Source organism: Anoplopoma fimbria, chromosome 5 (assembly GCF_027596085.1).
Source record: "Anoplopoma fimbria isolate UVic2021 breed Golden Eagle Sablefish chromosome 5, Afim_UVic_2022, whole genome shotgun sequence".
In the NCBI taxonomy this organism is placed as follows: Eukaryota; Metazoa; Chordata; class Actinopteri; order Perciformes; family Anoplopomatidae; genus Anoplopoma; species Anoplopoma fimbria.
The window spans coordinates 16,884,846-16,905,054 of NC_072453.1; the positions used below are offsets into that span (position 1 = coordinate 16,884,846).

The following is a 20,209-nucleotide window of genomic DNA, read 5'->3' on the forward strand; positions in this document are numbered from 1 at the left end:
CTGTCTCTCTATAAGCTCTCCTCCTCCAGCAGAAGTCCTGATCAGACCTGAGATGCGTCCGGACCAGCAGCTCCACAGAGCAGCCACAGCCATGGACCTCTCTGCTGCAGCCTCCACATAGACAGCAGAGCTTATACATTATCATAAGTGTGTTTATTTGGGTTTATTTGGGTTTTCTTTTTGGAGAGCATGTGCGTAATTACGCGCGGACCTTGGAGGTGCCACCAGGACTAGTTGGGCCATTATGCGCCGCAGGGAGATGAGTCTGAACCGAAAGGCTTATGGAATATAGCCCGGTGTGTCCCAGCCTGTGTCCCAGCCCAGTGAAGAAGAAGCTCATCCTGCTCAGCATCATGTTCTTGGTCTGGCTCTACATGCTCTACTCCTGCGTGGGCTACTGCGCCACCATGCCCAGTCTGGTGGCCGACGGCTACCGGGGCAGGAGGACAGAGAGCCTCAGGACCGACCTGGTGTCCAGACTCCTGGCCAAGCCTCAGCCCTGGGAGGATATAGAGAGCGACTATGAGGAGCCGTCCATCAGGACCGGGGCCACCAGGGACCTTCTGGATAACGAGCCGGACTGGGATGAGGTCCGGCAGAGAGCTCCGGAGCCCAGCGCCATGTCCAGCTTCTCCAATGGCTCAGGGAGCAAGAAGCTGCCTCAGGCGATCATCATCGGGGTGAAGAAAGGAGGCACCCGGGCTCTGCTGGAGTTCCTCCGGGTTCATCCAGACATCAGAGCCGTGGGAGCAGAGCCGCACTTCTTCGACCGCAACTATGAGAACGGGCTGGAGTGGTACAGGTAGGACCGGAGACCCAGTTATGATGATGAAGATGATGAAGAATGATGAAGAATGCATGAAGAATGATGAAGAATGATGAAGAATGCATGAAGAAGAATGATGAAGAATGCATGAAGAATGATGAAGAATGATGAAGAATGATGATGATGATGAATGCATGATGAATGCATGTGTGCAGGATGGAAACATGGAAACATCTCTGGATGATTTTATGAAGCTGGAAATAGATTTTGATCTGACACTGACCGGCCAGACATTTAATTTAATTTATAGTGTTTGTATCTAAGTCTATGTATTATAATTCCATATGTCAGCAATATTTCATACTCACTTCTTATATGCATAAAAACATGGAGGCTTCTCTCCTTCATATTTCTGACATCAGTCATTAAATCATTCATGTTATTTGCAAAAAATAAATGTATATTTATTTCTTTATTAATCTCCCAGAAACACGAGCAGCCTGAGGAGCTCATTCACTCCAAATTGGTTTGAAAGGAAACTCATTTAAAAGTTTAAATGATTTATATGAATATATAGCCTATTTGAATTATTATAATTATCCAGCAAGTTTGAAGTTTATTCCCAACGTGAACTATTTAAATGTTTTTTACACGGTGACATATTTGTGACTCTGTGTTCAGTCCTTCTACATCTCAGGCTGCTGGCTCATATTAATTTACTTTATTTATTGCATTTGTTAATTGTGAGTGTTGCTGGCAGACCGGTTTGTTCGTGTCTGGAGCTATTTGTTACAGTACTGGGCTGACTGGAGATCAGCCTGTTTGTGTGACGCGCAGTGATCTCTGTTGGACGCAGAGCAACACTGCAGCTGCGTCTCTGTCGGGTCACAATGCACATTTATGGATTTATATATTTTATAAATTAAATCAGATTTATTTATTTACCATGGTCTGGCGTTATGGGACACATTTGAGCTCCTGTTAGGGTTGTGTGGCCTTCATGGTCACTAATGTCACATTTGACTGTAAAGTCATTTAATGCTTCAAATGCACAAATCTTTGTGATTCCAGACTGATGATGAGATCTAAATCATGTCTGCAAACTGTTCTTTCACTTTATGAGAATCGAAAAAAACAGAAAAGTCAGTTCCAGTGTTTTCAACATTATTGTAATAATGTTACATTATTGTAATAATGTTGACAGAGCTGAAGCTTCACGGTGCGAGGGGACAAAAAATAAATGTGGATCTGCATCAAACTCAGAGTGAAACCCGCTTAACATCTCCAGAGGTCGACAGACTAACATTCTGCTCCTCGTTTACATCTCAAAGTGTTAATAAAACGAGTGTTTCTCATCCTCCAGTTTGATTTCTGTGCTAATGTTTCAGATTAATGTAAATGCATCAGACAGGTCGTTTCCTCAGTTTATTCTAAATGCAAATAAACATGCAAAGGTTATGATATTAAAACGCCAATGACCAAATCAATGCATTAATTGACTATTCGACTTCCACTTAAAATCTGCTAATTATATTCCCTTCTTCATATTGTATAAACTGTCAAAAGTATTAAAGTAGCTCGTCTGGCAGATTGATATAAATAAACTTAGGTTTCCTGTGATTTGCTTTTTTTTTCCTACACGTTAAATATGCAAGACCTCGACGTGGGCCCCATCAATGTGGCACATAATGAAAACACAAAAAGAAGAGCCGAATAGAGGAAGCAAGTGTTGGCAGCATTAAAAACTAAAGACACTGTTCTTTGATTTGTGCGAAACTTTCCTTTGATAGAAGCAGAGCTTTACTTCTGGGTTTAGAGTTTGTTATTTAACTCCCACATGAAGTGTTTCCCAACTTTTCTGGGTGAAGAGCTGTCTGCTAGTTTTTCAGGCCATGAAATCTAATTCCCTTTGAGCCATGTAGAGAAGCCTTGACTGGAGGTTTTTCTGTTGAGGTGGAATGGAAGCGTATTGTCTTAAGCGAAAACTAATTTTCTTTCCTGTTGCTGTCCCAAAAAAACAACCTAATATGTTCAGTCTGACTCGCAGAAATACACAGACAACTGTGCTTTTTTGATTCGGCATTGAAAGCAAAACTTATTTGAGAACACTGCAGATCATTTGTGTGGTTTGAGGCATTTCATGCTGCAACAGGATACCCAAACAGAGACGTTAATGCCATACAAAAGTCCATTAACTTGTTTGTGTCTCATAGAAGTGATCCTTGAATGGGTTTTTACACACTTTAACGGAAGAACTGCAGTAAAAAAAAAAAGCGAGACAGCTGCTGTTAGCAAAGCAGTCCTCATAGTGGAGAAAGAAAACCAGTTTGACTGATTCTACTTCTCGAGCGACGATGGACCGAGAAAGGAAATCTTTCATTGCTGAGCTTCTAGAGTTTCCCATTAGGACCAGATCCTAGAGATGAACGCCGGAATGTTCCACACAATCGCGTGGCATTGAAATATATTCTGTGGGAATATGATCCAATCACGGTCATTTATATGTGTGTGTGTGTGTGTGTGTGTGTGTGTGTGTGTGTGTGTGTGTGTGTGTGTGTGTGTGTGTGTGTGTGTGTGTGTGTTGAGCAATCCACCTCTCCTTGTTTGTTCATTTGCACAATCTCCCTGCCGTCGACTTTAGTAACTAGTTTGCACCATCTTTGCCCCCCCCCCCCTCCTCCACCCCCTCCCATCAAATGGACGCACATTTAGAGCTGGAATTCCAGCGAGTCAATGCAGCCACAGAGGGAGCAGGAAAAGACTCGGGGTGTGGGGTGTGTGTGTGTGTGTGTGTGTGTGTGTGGGGGGGTGTTCAGAATGAATGGAGGTGGCGATAACAAGTCTTATTGATTTCTGATGCACTTTGACAGTTTTTATTTGTGCCAAAGACAAACACACGATTCATGCTTTTGACCGAGGGGTCCTTGTATCAGGAGGTACACATTTTCACAGTGAGGTCATGCATGAACCGGCCCCAAGGAACACACACACACACACACACACACACACACACACACACACACACACACACACACACACACACACACACACACACACACACACACACACACACACACACACACACACACACACAGAGAGAGAGTCGGAGCGTGAACAGGAACCTCGCTTCATTATTTCTCTTTTTCTGTTTGCACCTGTTTAGTGGTTTGTCGAATGTTGGTAACTGATAAGTCAAAATGTACTTAACTTCAGCACATACATTAATGTTGATTCCTGAAAAGATTAATAATTCATACACAGATTATAATCGAGCTCGGGGTCAGCAGTGTGTATGTTTTGAAGCTTTGCTGCAAAACCAGCCTTAAGCTTAGGCTAAAGTTAGCACAAAATTATTATTTTGTGTTAATAACATTATTATTATTATTGTATTTATCCTGCTGATTCTATTTATTATGTCACACTGATGGACTATTATGTTTTCTGTTGTTTTATGTATTGTACTTATTGTCTACCTGTCCAGGGACAACAGTTGCAAATTGGCTTTTAGCTAACTCTGGTTTAATAGTTAAGTTTTAATACTGCTGCAAAAATAAACAATAAAATAAGTAAATAAAGAACATAATTAGCTTCTAAGTAATTTGTGGCAATAAAAGCAAAATTATAAGCATTCTTTTTGCACTTTTCAAAACAAGAGAAAGCATATAAAGATATAGAAGACACATATTCAAAACAAGTAGACAAAGTGTATAAACCACAATTTATTTTTATAAAATCATGAAAAAAAAACAACCTGAAGAAATGCAGGATTTTTTTAGACATTATGGGAAGTTGCACCAAAGTAAAAGCACAATCACCATTAATTATAGTTTAGCAGCAGTATGTGAGACTCCCAGGCTCATTACATATCTGTGTCTATATCTGGAGTCTTTTGGAAAAGTCACGTCACTTTTAACAAACTGTGACACGGACATCTAAAAGTTTAGTCTGGTTCTCTCAAGCGAGGGGCATTTTATTTACTCCTAACTCTTGTTGACTGTCAGGCTGTGGTGCACGTCGCTCTCTTCATATTCCATTTAGCCCCATTGGCTATGAAGGGGCTTTGATATATAATTACTGTGCTGTGGTTTTGCTGTCGTGTCGTGGGCTCTGGTCTGAGCTCGCTGTCAGGCCCCGGCAGTGTTGACGCCGTTGCTCCTCCCCTCTGAGGGGCTTCAGCGTTGAACAGAGGGAGCGTAGTCATACAGTTCAACGGCCACATGGGTGGTATGAGGACTGTGGTGTTGTTTCTGTAGGATTGTGTTTCTGGAATGTCATTTGTTGATCTCCATTGGAGGACATTTTTTAAAAGTGAAATACTTATGAGCTTATGAGCCATAAGAATGCAGTATATATATAACGTTGGGCACACACACTGAGCTATACAATCTTCAGCCCTTGTGTGATGTGGTTTGTGATCAAAGGTTAGGCTTCAGTCGCTGTCGAGGGACTGGTGGGATTGGAACCGGCGCCATCCCCGAGCCGGATGTCTCTCTGGTCAACCTTTGTATCTAGTCCGTGATAAAACACAGTGGAGGTAAACAGACCGACGGAGCAAAGTCAGTCAACGCTGCTTATAGTGCAACACAGAAAAAAAGTGGGGCATTGTTGAAAAGGAGGCTCTTTTAAAAATTAAAAATAATGCTTGTGGAAGTCTGCGCTGTTTGAAAGGCGTTATCTAAAGCCCCCCCCCCTCTGGTGGTTGTTGAGCCTGAGTCAGACTGCTGCTCCTGGCCATGTCGGGCACAGTTCTGGATGGGTGCACCCCCTTTTATCCGCTCACCACGGGGGGTGCTCCTATTTCCATGTAGGTGACCCATCCACTCTCTGTTGCCACTGACCTCGCCCTCCCTTCCTTCCTTCCTCCCAAAGAGGCCACCTGGTTCTTTGGAGCCCCAGTGAAGGGCATCAAATCGTAACCCCCCTCTTGCGCTGATGTTTGCATACATGGGAGGTTATGTTGAAACCCGATACATTTAAAGTGTTGTGACAAGCTCAGCTGCGGAGCCGCGAGTACGAGTGTTCTCCAGTCACAAAGGAATGAAAACGCTCAGACGGCGTGCACACATGTCAGCGTGGCCTCTCTCCTCTGGGATGGCCGGTATTGATCGGTCAGGCCTGATTGGAGGTAATGTGCAGAGATGGGTTAAGGGCCTTTGACTGGGGTCAGACCCACGTCTGTTCTCTGACAGGGTCTGTGTGATGACCATCTGCAGAGCTACAGAAAGCTGCTGGAACCAACGAGCCCCGCTGGGGATTTTATAGCCGCTCCCTCGCACGAAACAAAAGTGTGACATCAGAGTTTTTTTAAGCACACTGATTTATGGATGATGTTTGGTTTTACAACTCTGCGTTTGACAGAATCTGTCAGCACCTAAACATTAAGAGCCTCCAACACAGCTACAGCTCCAGAGAGGACAAAGATGGAATCAGATGATGAGATACTTTGGCGCTCTGTTTGTTTCCTGATTCCCGGAACTCCGCGGCTCATCGGGGACCGAGCGGCCGTCCAACCGACCAGCTGACAGCAGGTCCACATCCTCCACCCAAATCCTCCACCCAAATCCTCCACCGTAACGGCCAACTAGAAAAACAGGCAGTTTGAAACTGTGCCTCTGTGTTGGCTAAACTTACCACCTTGTGTTCCCAGATGAGTGGATTATTTGTTAATGGCAGCCTGTCCCCCCCCTCAGTGCCTCCCAGGTCCTCCCCCAAAACGTCACCCTCAAATCCCTCCCTTATGGGCTTCTTGTAGCCGTTCTCCAGCTGTGCACTCGCTCTGCTGGTGTGCAAGAATAGTGTCACATGCTCGGTTTGCCCGATCCTAGGCGGGGGCTTTGCTGCTGGGCCTCGCTGACCACGAGTGGCTTTTGGTCAGCGTTGAGGGACGGAGGCCCTCTCTCCCCCCCCTCACCGCCTAAGCTGGCCTGCCTCACCCCGAGAAGGGAGAGTGAAACGGAGAAAAGGCAGCTTTCATCCCCCAAATTACAAGCGGTTAATTGTGAAAGGGGAGACCTGTGGAGAGGGGAGTGGCGGCGCTGGACTGTGGTGGCCCTGCCTCCCCCCCCCCACCCCCTCCACCTCCTGATGGTGTCCAGTGAGCACTGCCCACACCAGTGAAGACAATATGGCCGCCAAAGACAGGAACCTCCCGCTGGAGCTGAGGATAAAAGGCCACAGAGCTTTAGAGGAATTTGCTGTCAAACACTGGATTCAAAAAGCAAAAACACAAGGCATGCACACGGCCGTTTAAGTGTGGACTACTGTTCTCCTTCACTCCGGCCTCATGTGACTGCTGCCACGGAACGTCTTTGCTTTTCTACTCAATTATCGACAACATTGAAAAATACTCATAAAGAAGTGTAATGAAGTATTATTGGAGGAAGAAAAGGAAGCGCACGAACCCTCCCTCTGCGCTCCCTCGTGTGAATTAGGTTCCATTTTAATGAGGTGATAATTTGGATGTTGTTGCACATGTCAGAACACAACCAGACATCCTCCCTCCAGAGTTAATGGTCACTCATTGCTGCTAAATAAACCCTCTTTAGCGCATAAAAAAAAAGTTTCCCTGGAGGCTCGGAGCAACACTCTTAATACGGTTTTGTTAATCATTCGCTGTTAAAGATAGGTTAGGCAGGGAGGTCCTCACTGCTTTCCGAAACGAAAAAGAAAATGTAATTGAGGAGGAGGTTGAGGAGGAGGAGAAAGTGATGACAGTAAACCTGTAAAGCTTCACTTGTCCCAGGTATTAAGTCCCAGAGGTAGCCATTAGAGTGTGCCTGCCTCTGGGAAGAGGACACACACACACAGAGAGACAGAGAGAGAGAGAGAGAGAGAGCGGCGGAGGTCTCCCGAGGTTTCCATTAGCCCGGCAGTAAAAGAGCAGAGCCTCATTATAAGGCCCGAGTTGTCTCCCTGCGCCGCGGCAGCTCGACACTAGTCACTCTCTCCGTAGAGATGTTGGTCTCCCTCATAAGAGCCGAACACTTCAGCCCCGGCTCCAAGACAACTTGGCCAAACTCAACTCACTTCCAATTATTTTCCCACCCGACGAGTATAGTTTTTCTCTCCCCTGGTTCTTGAACTGATCAGAATCTGGAAACCACAGGCTGTATCTCTTGGACGCAGCAGAAACTATCACACTGCTACGTTTGTGCAATAACAACCAAAAAAGAGCAGGATATCCGAAAACTTTGCAACATTAAAATTGTGTCAAAAGGTTAAGTTGTGGGTTTAGGAACAAGCAGGGTGTCTGTGTGGGTTATTTTTTTCCTCTTTAAAATCTCTCTCTCTCTCTTAACATTGTGAATAGGACCTTGTTGAGCATTCTGTATCAGCAGTTATCTCATAAACTACTGGACTTACTTAAATGTAAAAGAAATCTGGCACATTTATCCAAATCATAGTTGAAATCTCAGTTGAGAAATGTGGAGCACTGCTCACTCTTGGCTATGGTATGCTAGTGCTTTTCTAATTCTGGAAAAAAGCTAAGTGGATACAAAGTGATACAGAAGAAAAAATACTTTGTTTTGCTGTTGAAAACAAACATCTTCTGAAGTCTTCTGGCAAAGAGAAGACGTATAGTTTGAATCTGGCATTTCTCAAATATCGCTCCTCTACTCCCTTCACAAAATAGCCTTCTGGCACAGAGTCAGAGCAGATCCTGTGTCACTTCTGACCGAGAGGCTCGCTGATAGAGACGCAGCGGAGGGGTGAAAACATTTGCCGTCGTGCTCCTGAAGATGAAATACTGAAAACTAGCGCTGATGTCGACGTCTTTTGGCAGCACGTCGTGGCAGAAATGGTTAAAACATGGCCTGATGTTCTTAGCAGTAATTATCTTGTCTTCGCGGCGCTCCGAGATATTGCAGTAGACAAGATCTAGGCTCGAATCCAAAGAAAACTGAAGGATAGCCCGAGGATTTCTGCTGCCAATCTTTCCTTCTCTGAAAGGAGCATGTTAATTGTCGCGACCGGTGCTATCGTTACTCAATTTGGCTAATTACACGTTTGCTTCGGGAGGCAGGTCGTCTTCAGGAATTTGTAAACCATTAACCTGCAACAACAGCTGCAGTGTGAGGAAGCGAAAGAAATATATAATAATAATAATAATAAGAGTGCAAACAGGCAGGAAGCTCACTGAGTGACATACAGTGGAGAGGAAATCCCCTCTTCCTCACAAACACACTTTGTAGTTCACCTGTCTTCAAAAAGGTGTGCAGGCAGTTACGGATGACAGGCAATTCAAACAGGATGCAAAGCAGCCTTCTCCATCTCCATCTGTGTGTGTGTGTGTGTGTGTGTGTGTGTGTGTGTGTGTGTGTGTGTGTGTGTGTGTGTGTGTGTGTGTGTGTGTGTGTGTGTGTGTGTGCGTCTAGGGAGTGGGGGGTGGTGGCATGTAGCCTATGTTCTTCTTGAGTCTGTTTCATCTTTTATTCATCTTTTCTGTAGCTAGATCAAGGAGTCGTGTGCCTCTTGGTGCATGTCAAGTGTCAGGAAATCAGTCAGAATGGCTGATTCTGCCTGCACAACAACACACAGATATACACACACACACACACACACACACACACACACACACACTCACACACACACACACAAGCCCATGCTCCACCTGCAGCCCTTCATTGTTGTTTTTCCCCTCTTGTTTTTTTTTTTATCCTGTCACGGTTCATGGGTTTTATTCCCCGTCCGCGCTGTCAGCCGGTCGCGCCCCGATCCTGATGGAGCGCTGGAATGTGTGGCCTAGCTTCAGGGCTAACACCTTCAGCAAACACCCAGAGCAAACACACTGATTAGTGAGGATTACAAGCGCTAAACAAATTCTGGGTCATTGTCACCAAGTGGTGGATTTCAAAGAGAGCGAGTGTCTCAGCCTGACGTCAGGTGACAAAGCGGGGAGATGTTGAGTTAAGCGTCGCTAAAAACGATGGGATCTTTCACCTCTCTTAAGCCAGAAGAAATTATGCTTTTCTTTTGGGGGGGGGGGGGGAGGGACGGACATCTTTAAAAGCTTGAAGTCGGCATGCTGTTGCACATTCATGAGAGGAAAGGGAGGAGGAGTATCCACGTTCTCTCCCCTCCACCTCTCACCAGCTCCTCTGTTTTATTTATACCACATGGTGGTGGACTCCTTCGCTTCACTGCAGGGTTATTAACACTCGGTTATTCCTTGCAGCCGTCTTTGGCCACAGGCCGATGTGGTTCCAGGCCCTGAAAATAAAAAACCTTATGGCTGTGTTGTTTTCCCAACGTGCCAAACAGCAACAAATATACTCAAAAACAGATTTTCCGAGCGGGAGGAATGATAATTACTCGCCAAATTGAATAACTTGTGCCTGTCATGCCTCTGCGATGCTGCCCATCACAAGGAACCACATAAGTAGAATGTTTCAGCTTCACTTTAGTATTTTCAGGAGGTGATGGAGGGGGGTATCTGAAGCTGTGGCTGGGGGTAATATGCTGTTGGGTGTCTGACCCCATGTAGTCCATGACATGATATGTGGTGGTTAGTTCTTTATTTATTTATTCTACTTCGATAGCGTCTGATGTTGCCTCCAAAACCAGGCTGGGTTTGAGCCCAAAACCAGGTCTGGATGGTCTGTGACCGCACGACTCCCCCTCTCTCTGTATTTTCCTCCCTCATTTACTCACATTCTCTCCGTCATTCAGTCTCCCTCTCCTCCACACTCTTACAAACACACATTTAAGATAAAGAAAAAAGGTCCACTCTGGCGGAGCATGACTCCCTGATTCCAGTGAGAGATGATGGATGGACGGGTTAGCGTCGGCCGGGTTAACTGCTCTGTTTACACGGAGGGTCAGTAGATTCCCAGGCTGCTTTGACACAGTGCAACTTCTTGATGGAGTTAAGGGGTTCTGGGAGCTGCATTTATCAACCAGATCAGGACTCCGGGTGTCAAAGTGTCACTGAGCGAGAAACGAGTTGAAGGCTCGTACCAGTCCGTTCTGGAGAAGCTTCATTTGGTAGCCGCTGCGTAATACTTTGACCTTAGATCGTGTTGTCCCAGACTCCCTTCTCTCTCTCTCGTTTGTAGAAATGTTCTAATCTTCTGTAACTTGTCCTTTTACATGTTAGCCTGTTGGGGTAAATAAGCATTGGCTTTCAGGCTTTTTTATTTTATTTTATTCATCTTTTTAGAATTGGAGGATCTACAGAAATTGGATCCCTCTCCCAAATTTGATGACTTTAGACTCAACTTAACAAAATCAAAAGGAACTGGGACTTAAACACAGATGACGATGCCTTTTGACTTAAAACACCCTCCCCTAAGCACAAAGCTTAAAAAAGTGTGCAACAAATTAATTGTACTTTTTTTTATGTTTCAATTCATTTGCTATTGTTTTAACAGATAAATACACATTTTTATAAAGCATTCCATGATTTTTGTAAATTTAATCTATTACTCTGTCTTGACTTGGGACTTGGGTACAAAGCCTCTGGTATACATTATCAGATACATATCAGGAATCCAATTGAAGCGTCAGAGATGACGCTACGTTGATCAACACCGACAGATCCAAACCAAATTCTTTCTTAAATTTGTCAAAAATATAACTTTCTCTCTCTGTGCTCATACAGTATACCTCCAACAGTATCTTAAAATATAACAATGGAAAAACAACAAGGAATAGAAATACTAGCGTTAGCACCTTAAACTACTTCCGTAGGACACTGACCCATATAATCTGGAGGAGGCATTTAGCTTTCCTCCCCTCCTTTAAAACTGCAGCATCCCATCCAGGTCTGAGTGTGTGTGATACCAGGCCGGCCTGCATTATTAATCCTTTTAGCAGACGGATGATTCGGAGGGGCTTCCACTCAGCCACCTTCCAGAGGTTTCCAGTGACACCATTATTCAGTGAGCCTGTTCATTTGAAACCTCGGGCTCGGGAGGAGCCCTGACGGATGACTCTGATCAGGCTGATGGAGCTGCAGCATCACTCTGGGCTCATCGTGCTGGTATCGGGTTACAAACAGGTGTTAAAGACACATGTAGATGGACACTTGTGGATAAGACGTATGAGATGCAGATACACACAGACCCCACTTCAACCTGCACTCCTGCGAGGTCTCAGATTTAAGCAGAGGTCTCTGGCTCTTCTCAGCCAGGAAATGAACTGTCAGAAAGCTCTAAGTGGCCACATACTAACACCTGGACTCCACTCCGAGGGCTTGAAGGAGAAGACCAGATGAAGCTTCTGTAACTATGGCTGCGTCATAAACCGTCTTCTCTATTCTTTTCAATTTACAGCCAAAGCCGAAGCTCTGTGGTTAAATATAATGTCAGACTGTATTTTTCAAAATGCCTGGTTTTCTGTATGAGCTTAAATGCTACTTTGAAAAATATTCAGTGAGCCAGCAGCCTCTTTGTAGTGCCCATAGTGTGTTTGTGTGTGTGTGTGTGTGTCCATGCGTCGGTATGTGTGTTACATAAACATTTTGCTCACTTCAGTTCCATTTCATAGCATGTAGGCTTCTCCTGCCGCAAGCTTTAAAAGGGAGCGCTGGTAATGAGCACTGCTTTTATTTACTGGTGACTCATCCACAAATTCATGCAAGGAACCCTCCATATCTGCAAGTATCATCTATCATCCTGTCCGCTGGGTTTTCAGCACCAGGAGAGAGATTTTTCCACAAATCGTTTTTGGAAATGTATGCATTTCGTTTGCACTCAAAATGCTTGTTTTCTCCGTCGGCAAAAAGATCAAACTTACAACGCGATTTGACCATGAACGAACAAGTGCTGCTCAAGATCCTCATCATCCAATGAGGAATAAAGATGCTTCTTTGTATTTCCTGAAAATGCTCGTACGTCCACCGCTTTGGTTCATGTGAAGGGCTCGGGCAAAGGGGCCCTGGGAAAAGAAAGGCAGCCTTTCAGTACCTCTTCCCTCATTTCCTCCCTCTCCGTCTTCCCACTTGTGAAGTGTCACTTTGCTATCGGACCTCGCGGTCCTGATTGTCAGGGGGTCAGGGGAACCTCTGGGATCAATGGGAGGGAGAACGGGGTGAAGAGTGGAGACTGGGTGGTTTAATGGAAAGGAAACTCTGGATTTCAGGACGTAAAAGTCAATTCCGCTTGATTAGCCGACCGTAGCGGATTTGTTTGATTATTTTGGTTAATCCGGCCTCTACTTAGAACACTGTTCAGTGCACGCTGTTGTTTTTGGTGTTGTTACCTCCCACGGGGAGATAACACTCGCTCCAGGGTCTTCAAGCCATAGAAACAAGACACCTTTAGCATTAAATGCCCTTATGAGCACAGCCACACCCTCCCTTTGCTGGTGGATACAAAGTGCCCTCTGATTTGTCTGTATTCAAATAAACAAACCCTAATTTGAGATTCAAATGCTTTCAACATCCAGACACGTGAGACAATTGAAACCCCTTTGTATCGAACAGAAAAATCGACGTGACGGGCGCCAAATAGCTTTATCCTTTTGTCTGCGGGCAACAACCAGTGATTTTGTCAGGGATGCTGCGTGAGCTCCGTGGCAGCCCGTTATCGTCATATCAAACATGACAGGAGGGAGGCAGAGGCATCAGACAGAAATAACCCTTTTTCCTGCCTGCCGTTTATCTCCAGCAGGATGAGGGCTCTTTAGAAAAAACACAGGCCAAAGGGCCACTCGGCGGGGGCCCCCCCTGTTTGATGCCGTCATGTGACAAGGGCTTCTGCTTTGTGTCTTATCGCTGTTTTTGGCATGTCTTTTAACTGGGGAATATTCTCAATGGGCGAAAGGTGCAGAGAGGCAAGAGGGTAAAAAAAGAAAAGCTGACGGGGAAGCACAAGCAAAGGCGTGGAAAAAGTTTAGCGTTGTGACGTTTGAGGTCAAGTTATTTACAGTTTTTACCGTTCCCGTTACTGGACGGTCTACGTCTGTGGAGGCCTCGGTATCTAAGGGAGACGGGCGGATGTTTGCGGGGCAATTTTGGCACACGTTCCACTCAAGAGCCCTCCAAAAGGCTTCTCTCACTCGAGGTTGAGAAGGACTCCACTCAGCCCTCCATAAGCACCACCCTCCCTCCTCCTTCTCCTCTATCAACCCCCTCCTCTCCACCCTGCCCCCAACCCCCCCGCCCCGCTGCCCTGACCGCTGCCCCGCTCACCCCTCAGCTCGGGGACAATGGCTCACTTTCAAAGAAAAGCAGGAAAAAAGAGGAGGCCGGTGTCACAGAATTGCCTGTTTGCTGACGGAATCTTTAAAAGCAGCACCTCATAAATCAAAAAGGAGCATAATAGGCATTGTTCAGCCAAGAGCCACTTGTCCCACTAAAAGTCCCCTCCTCTCTTCTCTTTTCTCTTTTTGCCTCTTTGGCAGAGAGAGCGGGTTAAGTCAGAGGTGGAGATTTTTTATAAGGGGAGTGTGGGGGGGGGGGTCTCTTCTTGTGGATTTGGCGCTTTTTCTGGGTTTCCTCACCACTTTCTTTCTCCCTCGCTGCCCAACCATCTCCTTGTTTTATGCTCCTCCAACCCCCAACACTTGATTTTTGTTTAAAAATCCCTGAGCTCGGATCAGCATAATCTATCACTATGCACATTGTAACTCAGGCCTCCTCCCTATCTCCACGCCGTATTGTCATGTTGAAATCGGATTAGATGGGAAGCCATTTGCCTCCTCTGTCGGCTCTGGACTCTTTTTTTTATTTTTTATGTTAGCACAAGGAATGACGACAAGCTTGCAGGCAGTATCACCATTGTGCATCTAGAGAGAATGAGGGAAAAGCACGCAGTTGAAGTCGAGTTTGTTTTATATACAATGTATAAATCAACACTGGGAAGCTACAGTCTGCCCCCCCCCAACACTGCCTTCAACCCGATGGTATTATCTTTGCATGTCATCACACACAATTTGTTGCACGCACACAAGACACTTGGATATTTTTGGTAATAAAACTAAAGGAGCGCGGCTGCCGTTGGATTCCCGGCTTGTTTATTTACGATGGCAGTCTGGCGCTGAATGAGCTCTGGGAAACATCTTTGTTTTCCCTCCCGTCTGCCCCGTTCACCCCTCTGATGTGTCAGCAATCAAGAAGATATTATCATAATTAGATCACTGGCTCTGCATTAGGATTACACAAATCTGCCAACACTATTTCCACAAAGCGATTTTTATTGGTTACCTGACGTTACCCAGGGCGTTTTCTCTTTCCTCCCTCACTGTTCCCTCTTTCTCTGCACACAAATATGTGCATTGATGGAGAGCCGATGTTCCATGAATTAGCCATGAGCTGGATGGACGTGAACTAGATTCCTGCTTTTAGAGGATATTTGTGCTGAGCAGCTGAAGCTCTGGGGAAGAATCGAGCATTACAGACTTCTGAGTGTACAGGATGTGTCCAACATTGTAGTTTCGACGTCTTTTACCTTTCCCAGTGTGGAAATGCTCTGTAGGGTTACACAGCAGACAATGGTGTATCGGTGACCTAGCTTTAACAACAGAGGCGAGGCTCAGGGTACAACAGGCTACCAGGACTCTTATCTGTGAGAGCGTGTTCACCCTGATAAGTGCCCTCGGTTATCTCGTCCTTCCTTTTGTTTTTTCCCTCCTTTGAGTGCTTTAAACTGCATGTTTTCTGTTTTTTGGTTGTCCTAGAGTTTTTTTGTTTCTTTGATTCGACTGTTTCCAGTCCCCTCCCATCCATCTAACACCAGAAACACATAAACATCACACATAGCTTTGTTCCTGGTGCCGGGGGGCCAAAGAGGAGAAGGTGATCCACGTCCCGGTGTCAGTCAAACCGCTCTTAATGCCTCGGCCATAATGGAGACGCTGCGGTTTGCCACCAATTGTGAAACCTAATGCTGAGAGAGCAGAACGCACTCACTTCTCCTTCGAAACCAGTTGCTCTCAAGTGCCTCTTGATTATATGTCTGCGTGTAACATATCCGTGTGAAGCCCATCAGCCAGTCTCTCACCCAAAACCAAACCCCCTCCGGTAAAAAAAAACAGAATCCCTTTCTGAAACAAGCCTAATCATCTTTCAGCACTGATGCCTGTTTGATTTTTTTCGTTTTGCTGGTCGGATGGGCGGGGCTCCATGAAACGATTATGCCTGAGTTAGCATGCAGATTGAGAGTGCTTTTTTTTGCTCCAATGGTCTAAAGAGGGGGGGGGGGGGGGGGGGAATTTTGATTAAGCTTGACCACTTTGGAACATTAAATCCAGCAGTGAGGTTTCAGGAAAGACGAGCTCAGGGAAGACAAATCACATAATGGAATTAACATGCTAATTAAAGGTAAATTATAATGAAAATGATCAATTAATTAATTAAATAACATAGCAGGTTAGATGCAAAATGATGAGAGAGAATTCAGGAATTCAGTTTCCTAATCCCTAATAGGGTTAAAGTCAGGGTCGGTCATGTTTTGAAATTCCTCTAAATGTTTCCCTGTGTTTGATTATGTAGTAAACAAGAGTTTCCTGTCAGATGTGAGATGTCTTATGAGTGAGTGAGCATGTTGATGTTGGCGAGCTGCCTGCACTAATACTGTTCGTTTTCAAGCCCTATAATAAGGCTCAGTGAGTCATTGATTACAGGACACAACACGCACCATCAACTTGATTACATTGTGCAAGACGTTGCTCCACCTCAGCCTTTTCCTAACCTCAGTCTTTTTTTTGTTGTCTGCAGGGAGCTGATGCCCAAGACTCTGGAGGGCCAGATCACCATGGAGAAAACCCCCAGCTACTTTGTGACCAGAGAGGCTCCAGCCAGGATCGCCGCCATGTCCCGGGACACCAAGCTGATCGTGGTGGTGAGGGACCCCGTCACCAGGGCCATCTCGGACTACACGCAGACGCTGTCCAAGAAGCCCGACATTCCCTCTTTCGAGAGCCTCACCTTCAAAAACAGGACTACGGGGCTCATCGACACCTCGTGGAGCGCCGTCCAGATCGGCATCTACGCCAAGCACCTGGACAACTGGCTGCAGTACTTCCCCATGGAGCAGATCCTGTTTGTGAGCGGCGAGCGGCTGATCAGCGACCCGGCCGGAGAGCTGGGCCGCGTGCAGGACTTCCTGGGGCTCAAGAGGATCATCACGGACAAACACTTTTACTTCAACCAGACCAAGGGTTTCCCGTGCCTCAAGAAGGCCGAGGGCAGCAGCAAGCCCCACTGCCTGGGCAAAACCAAAGGGAGGACCCATCCGAACATTGACCCCGAGGTGGTGCAGAGGCTACGGGACTTCTACAGGCCCTTCAACATGAAGTTCTACCAGATGACAGGACATAACTTTGGTTGGGATTGATGTGAAAGTCATGAAAGACTGCTTTTTGTTTGTCAATTTGTCGACAAGTTATTTTTTTTTCCCTCTGTAATTCAATGGCAAGATACTGAGATGTTGCTATATATATGTAAAATGTACAGAAATCTATTTTATAATAATTTATTTTTATTTCTAAGCAATTAATTCACTAAGCTGCCTAACCATATTTGTACATAACATCTGGCCCACGTGTTGTTTTTAACATTCCTCATTTTAATTCTGAATTCTCTCGCCTCCCTCCCTCGGGGTCCTGTAAACTCAGCGGATTCATCGGTGCTTCGTAATGCAGAAAATCAGCGATGACTGAAGTAGAAATTAGGGTGAAAAAATGTCAAAAGCACCATATTACGGGTACAGAGTGCTCACAGAGAAGTGGAGAACACCTATCCATGTGCATCCTCATTCATATATGCATCATACCTTCATCCTTTTCAAACCCCCTCATTGAGAGTGCGATTCTTCTATAACGTGCGTTTCACCGCAACGCAGACCTTCCAGTTACTTTGCAATCCAATTTTCCTGCACTGGCATAGGCCTTAGCTGCAGATCTCATGTCCCTTTCCACTCAATAACACTTGGATCAATAGGCCTAATTGATCCTCATTGTGTCACTCATGCTTAAAGTATACAGCTGCCCTTTCCTTTCTCAGTGCTCCTGCTGCCTGCTCTAATGAATGGCCCATCCATCAAACGGTAAATCCCATCCCGGACCACATAAGGGCCCATGTTAACATTATGCTAATCGGGTAAAGGTAACTGGCAGATCGATCGAGGCCTCCGCTCTCTAACTCCCCATTAGAAGCAGTGCTGGCTGAGAGCCAGGCCCTCGCCCTATCCGCTCAGTTCAAAGGTCACACAAAGTCTCAATCAAATTTCCTTGAGAGGCATTTGATTTGTAGAGCAGAGCCCGAGTGGTGAGGTGCGGGGGGGAGTGGGTGCCTTGTTTTCACTGTAAGAACCAAAAACTTCTTTGCGTGAGGTAGCAGAGGCATGTCTGCCAGGAGTCGAGCGTAAAGATAGAAAAGATGACAACAACTTGGCTTCGCCTCACTGAAATAGCGCTCCTTCAAACAGAAGTCCACCAAGCCCCAGACTAAATAGATCAAAGGAAGAGGAAAGGTTATGTGTGAAGCACTCTCAGCACGGCAAGAATTGCCTCAGGCGGGGTGGTCGGTGGGTGGGTGGGGGGGGGGGGTTCTAACCTCTCTAGTCGTCAGAAAAACCTCATGTGCCATCGTCCATGGCCGATATACTTTATGCCTTATTCACTCATCCTCACACCTCTCACAACTCTCTACTCGTTGCCAAAAAAAACAAAAAACCTTCGGGTTGATATCACGTTTCACACAGCTTGAGTCGCTATCTCTGCCCCCCCCACCCCTCCCTGCATCGCCTCTTTGAATTCTTGATATGCAAGAGAACGCATAGTTATCACTCTTTGATGTGCTGCACTGTCCCTTTGCAGCGGTTGGCACGCTAATATATAAAGGCGCAGGGGGGAGGCAGCTATTGCTATGCTGTGCTATGCTACGCTATGCTACACTATGCTATGCTATGCTATGCTATGCTATGCATGCTCAATGTGGTGGCCATCATGAAAATGCAGGGATAGTGGGAAGGGGTTATTAGCATCCAGAGGCTTCATGTGTTTAAGCAGGGCCCAGACTGAATGTACAACCTACCCTCACACTAAAAGACCCTCAGATCAAGTTCAAAGGTCAGATTGTCACTCACTTAAAGTTACATGTGATTGTCTCTCTGTTTCTTTTTCAAGTTAAAAAAAAAATGCTGTGCCTCTTTGAATATCGAATACAACACAGTTAGCCTGCTCCTGTCATTAAGACGGAGAGAACCCAATTCAGCTATTTCTCTTATTTTCCAGTTGAAACCAGCTAGCTGGTTTAGCCTCAAACCAATGTTTGGTAGCAGGGGAGATGGAGGCTTGTTGTCCTTTACTTTCATTCATTTCAGTGAGAATGTATGTAGAGAAAGCCTTCATCCCCCCTTCTCTCCTCAGTGCAATGTTTGATTATTTAAAAAGCATTTATGATAACCTCTCTCAGCAAGCTGTCACATTCTGGAAGGAAAAGTCTGACGTTTCCCCTGTAATTGATGGAGAACTGCATTTAAATTCCGGTCAAGTTCATGTAACTGAGGGATTCATGAAAACAAAACAAACAACTCGCACTCACGGGTTTACTCGTGTTGCTGCATCGGTTATGGTTGAGTTTTATTCAACCTGTTTTGAGATCTAAAAATGTTAAAAAATGTTTGTCTTACCCCACATATAATATGTATTTAGTCTAGCAGATCTGTATGTACAAAAATGAAAAAGACATGTAAATCAAGTATTTTGTGGTATGTACATCAAAGGAATTAATTTTACACAATGCAAAAGTAAAATGGAACAGATGTTTCTAGATGATTAAATACTGAACATTCAAAATATTTCTTTGTATGAAGAAATAAATAAAAAGTATATATTTTACCAAATCCTCTTGTGCCTGACTTTCATTTCCTTGGTTCTCTTTTGAAGTCTTTTTTACTTTTGTTGGAAAATTACACCCTCAAAAGTAAGCATTCTTTAAAATCAGTACTTCCTTTAAAGGTCATGATGACTAAGGTTATATTTCATAAAATATCTCATAAAATCCTTGGCATAAAGTGTACTAGCAGAAACTGGCATTAACTGTACTTCTGTTGGGTTTGGAGAAATAAACAACTTGAGTGTGTCCATTGTCTTACTTGAGTTTACTGAGAGTATGAGTGCAGATAAATCATTGGGATATAAAAGGGTAGGTTTACCCAAATTGCAAAAACAATAATACAAACCCCCCATCCTAGTAATTTAAAGATAATGGGATATATTCTGTGGTGCCCAAAGCTTTGAAAAAGTACATTTGGGTTAGAAAAGAAATAACCCCTATTTAAACTGTTCTATTTATTTATCTGGGTCATTTAGAGTAATCACAAATCAAAACATATATATGTATATATATATATATATGTATATATATGTACATGTTTGTTAAAATAGAAAGAACTATGTAAAAGTATGTGCATTAAATGTGCTTTATACTGCAATATGGAAAAAAATAAAATAAATAAGTGCACAATAATATGTAAAGCACAATAAATAAAGACAGTG

General features: G+C 44.8%; 1 protein-coding gene across 1 annotated transcript; it reads left to right on the plus strand.

The window, feature by feature from the left end:
• Positions 1-58: 58 nt before the first annotated feature.
• Positions 59-19,554, plus strand: hs3st3b1b (heparan sulfate (glucosamine) 3-O-sulfotransferase 3B1b). The gene is made up of 2 exons (XM_054598524.1): positions 59-802; positions 16,425-19,554. Exons 1-2 carry the CDS (start codon positions 282-284, stop codon positions 17,041-17,043), a joined length of 1,140 nt encoding a protein of 379 aa, XP_054454499.1. The 5' UTR covers positions 59-281; the 3' UTR covers positions 17,044-19,554.
• Positions 19,555-20,209: the final 655 nt, after the last annotated feature.

What these genes read in the sequence shown, in the direction of transcription:
- hs3st3b1b (XM_054598524.1), top strand. Translation starts at nt 282, where the DNA reads ATGGAATATAGCCCGGTGTGTCCCAGCCTGTGTCCCAGCCCAGTGAAG. An exon ending in AACGGGCTGGAGTGGTACAG is followed by an intron (nt 803 to 16,424) that starts GTAGGACCGGAG and finishes TGTTGTCTGCAG; the next exon opens with GGAGCTGATGCCCAAGACTC.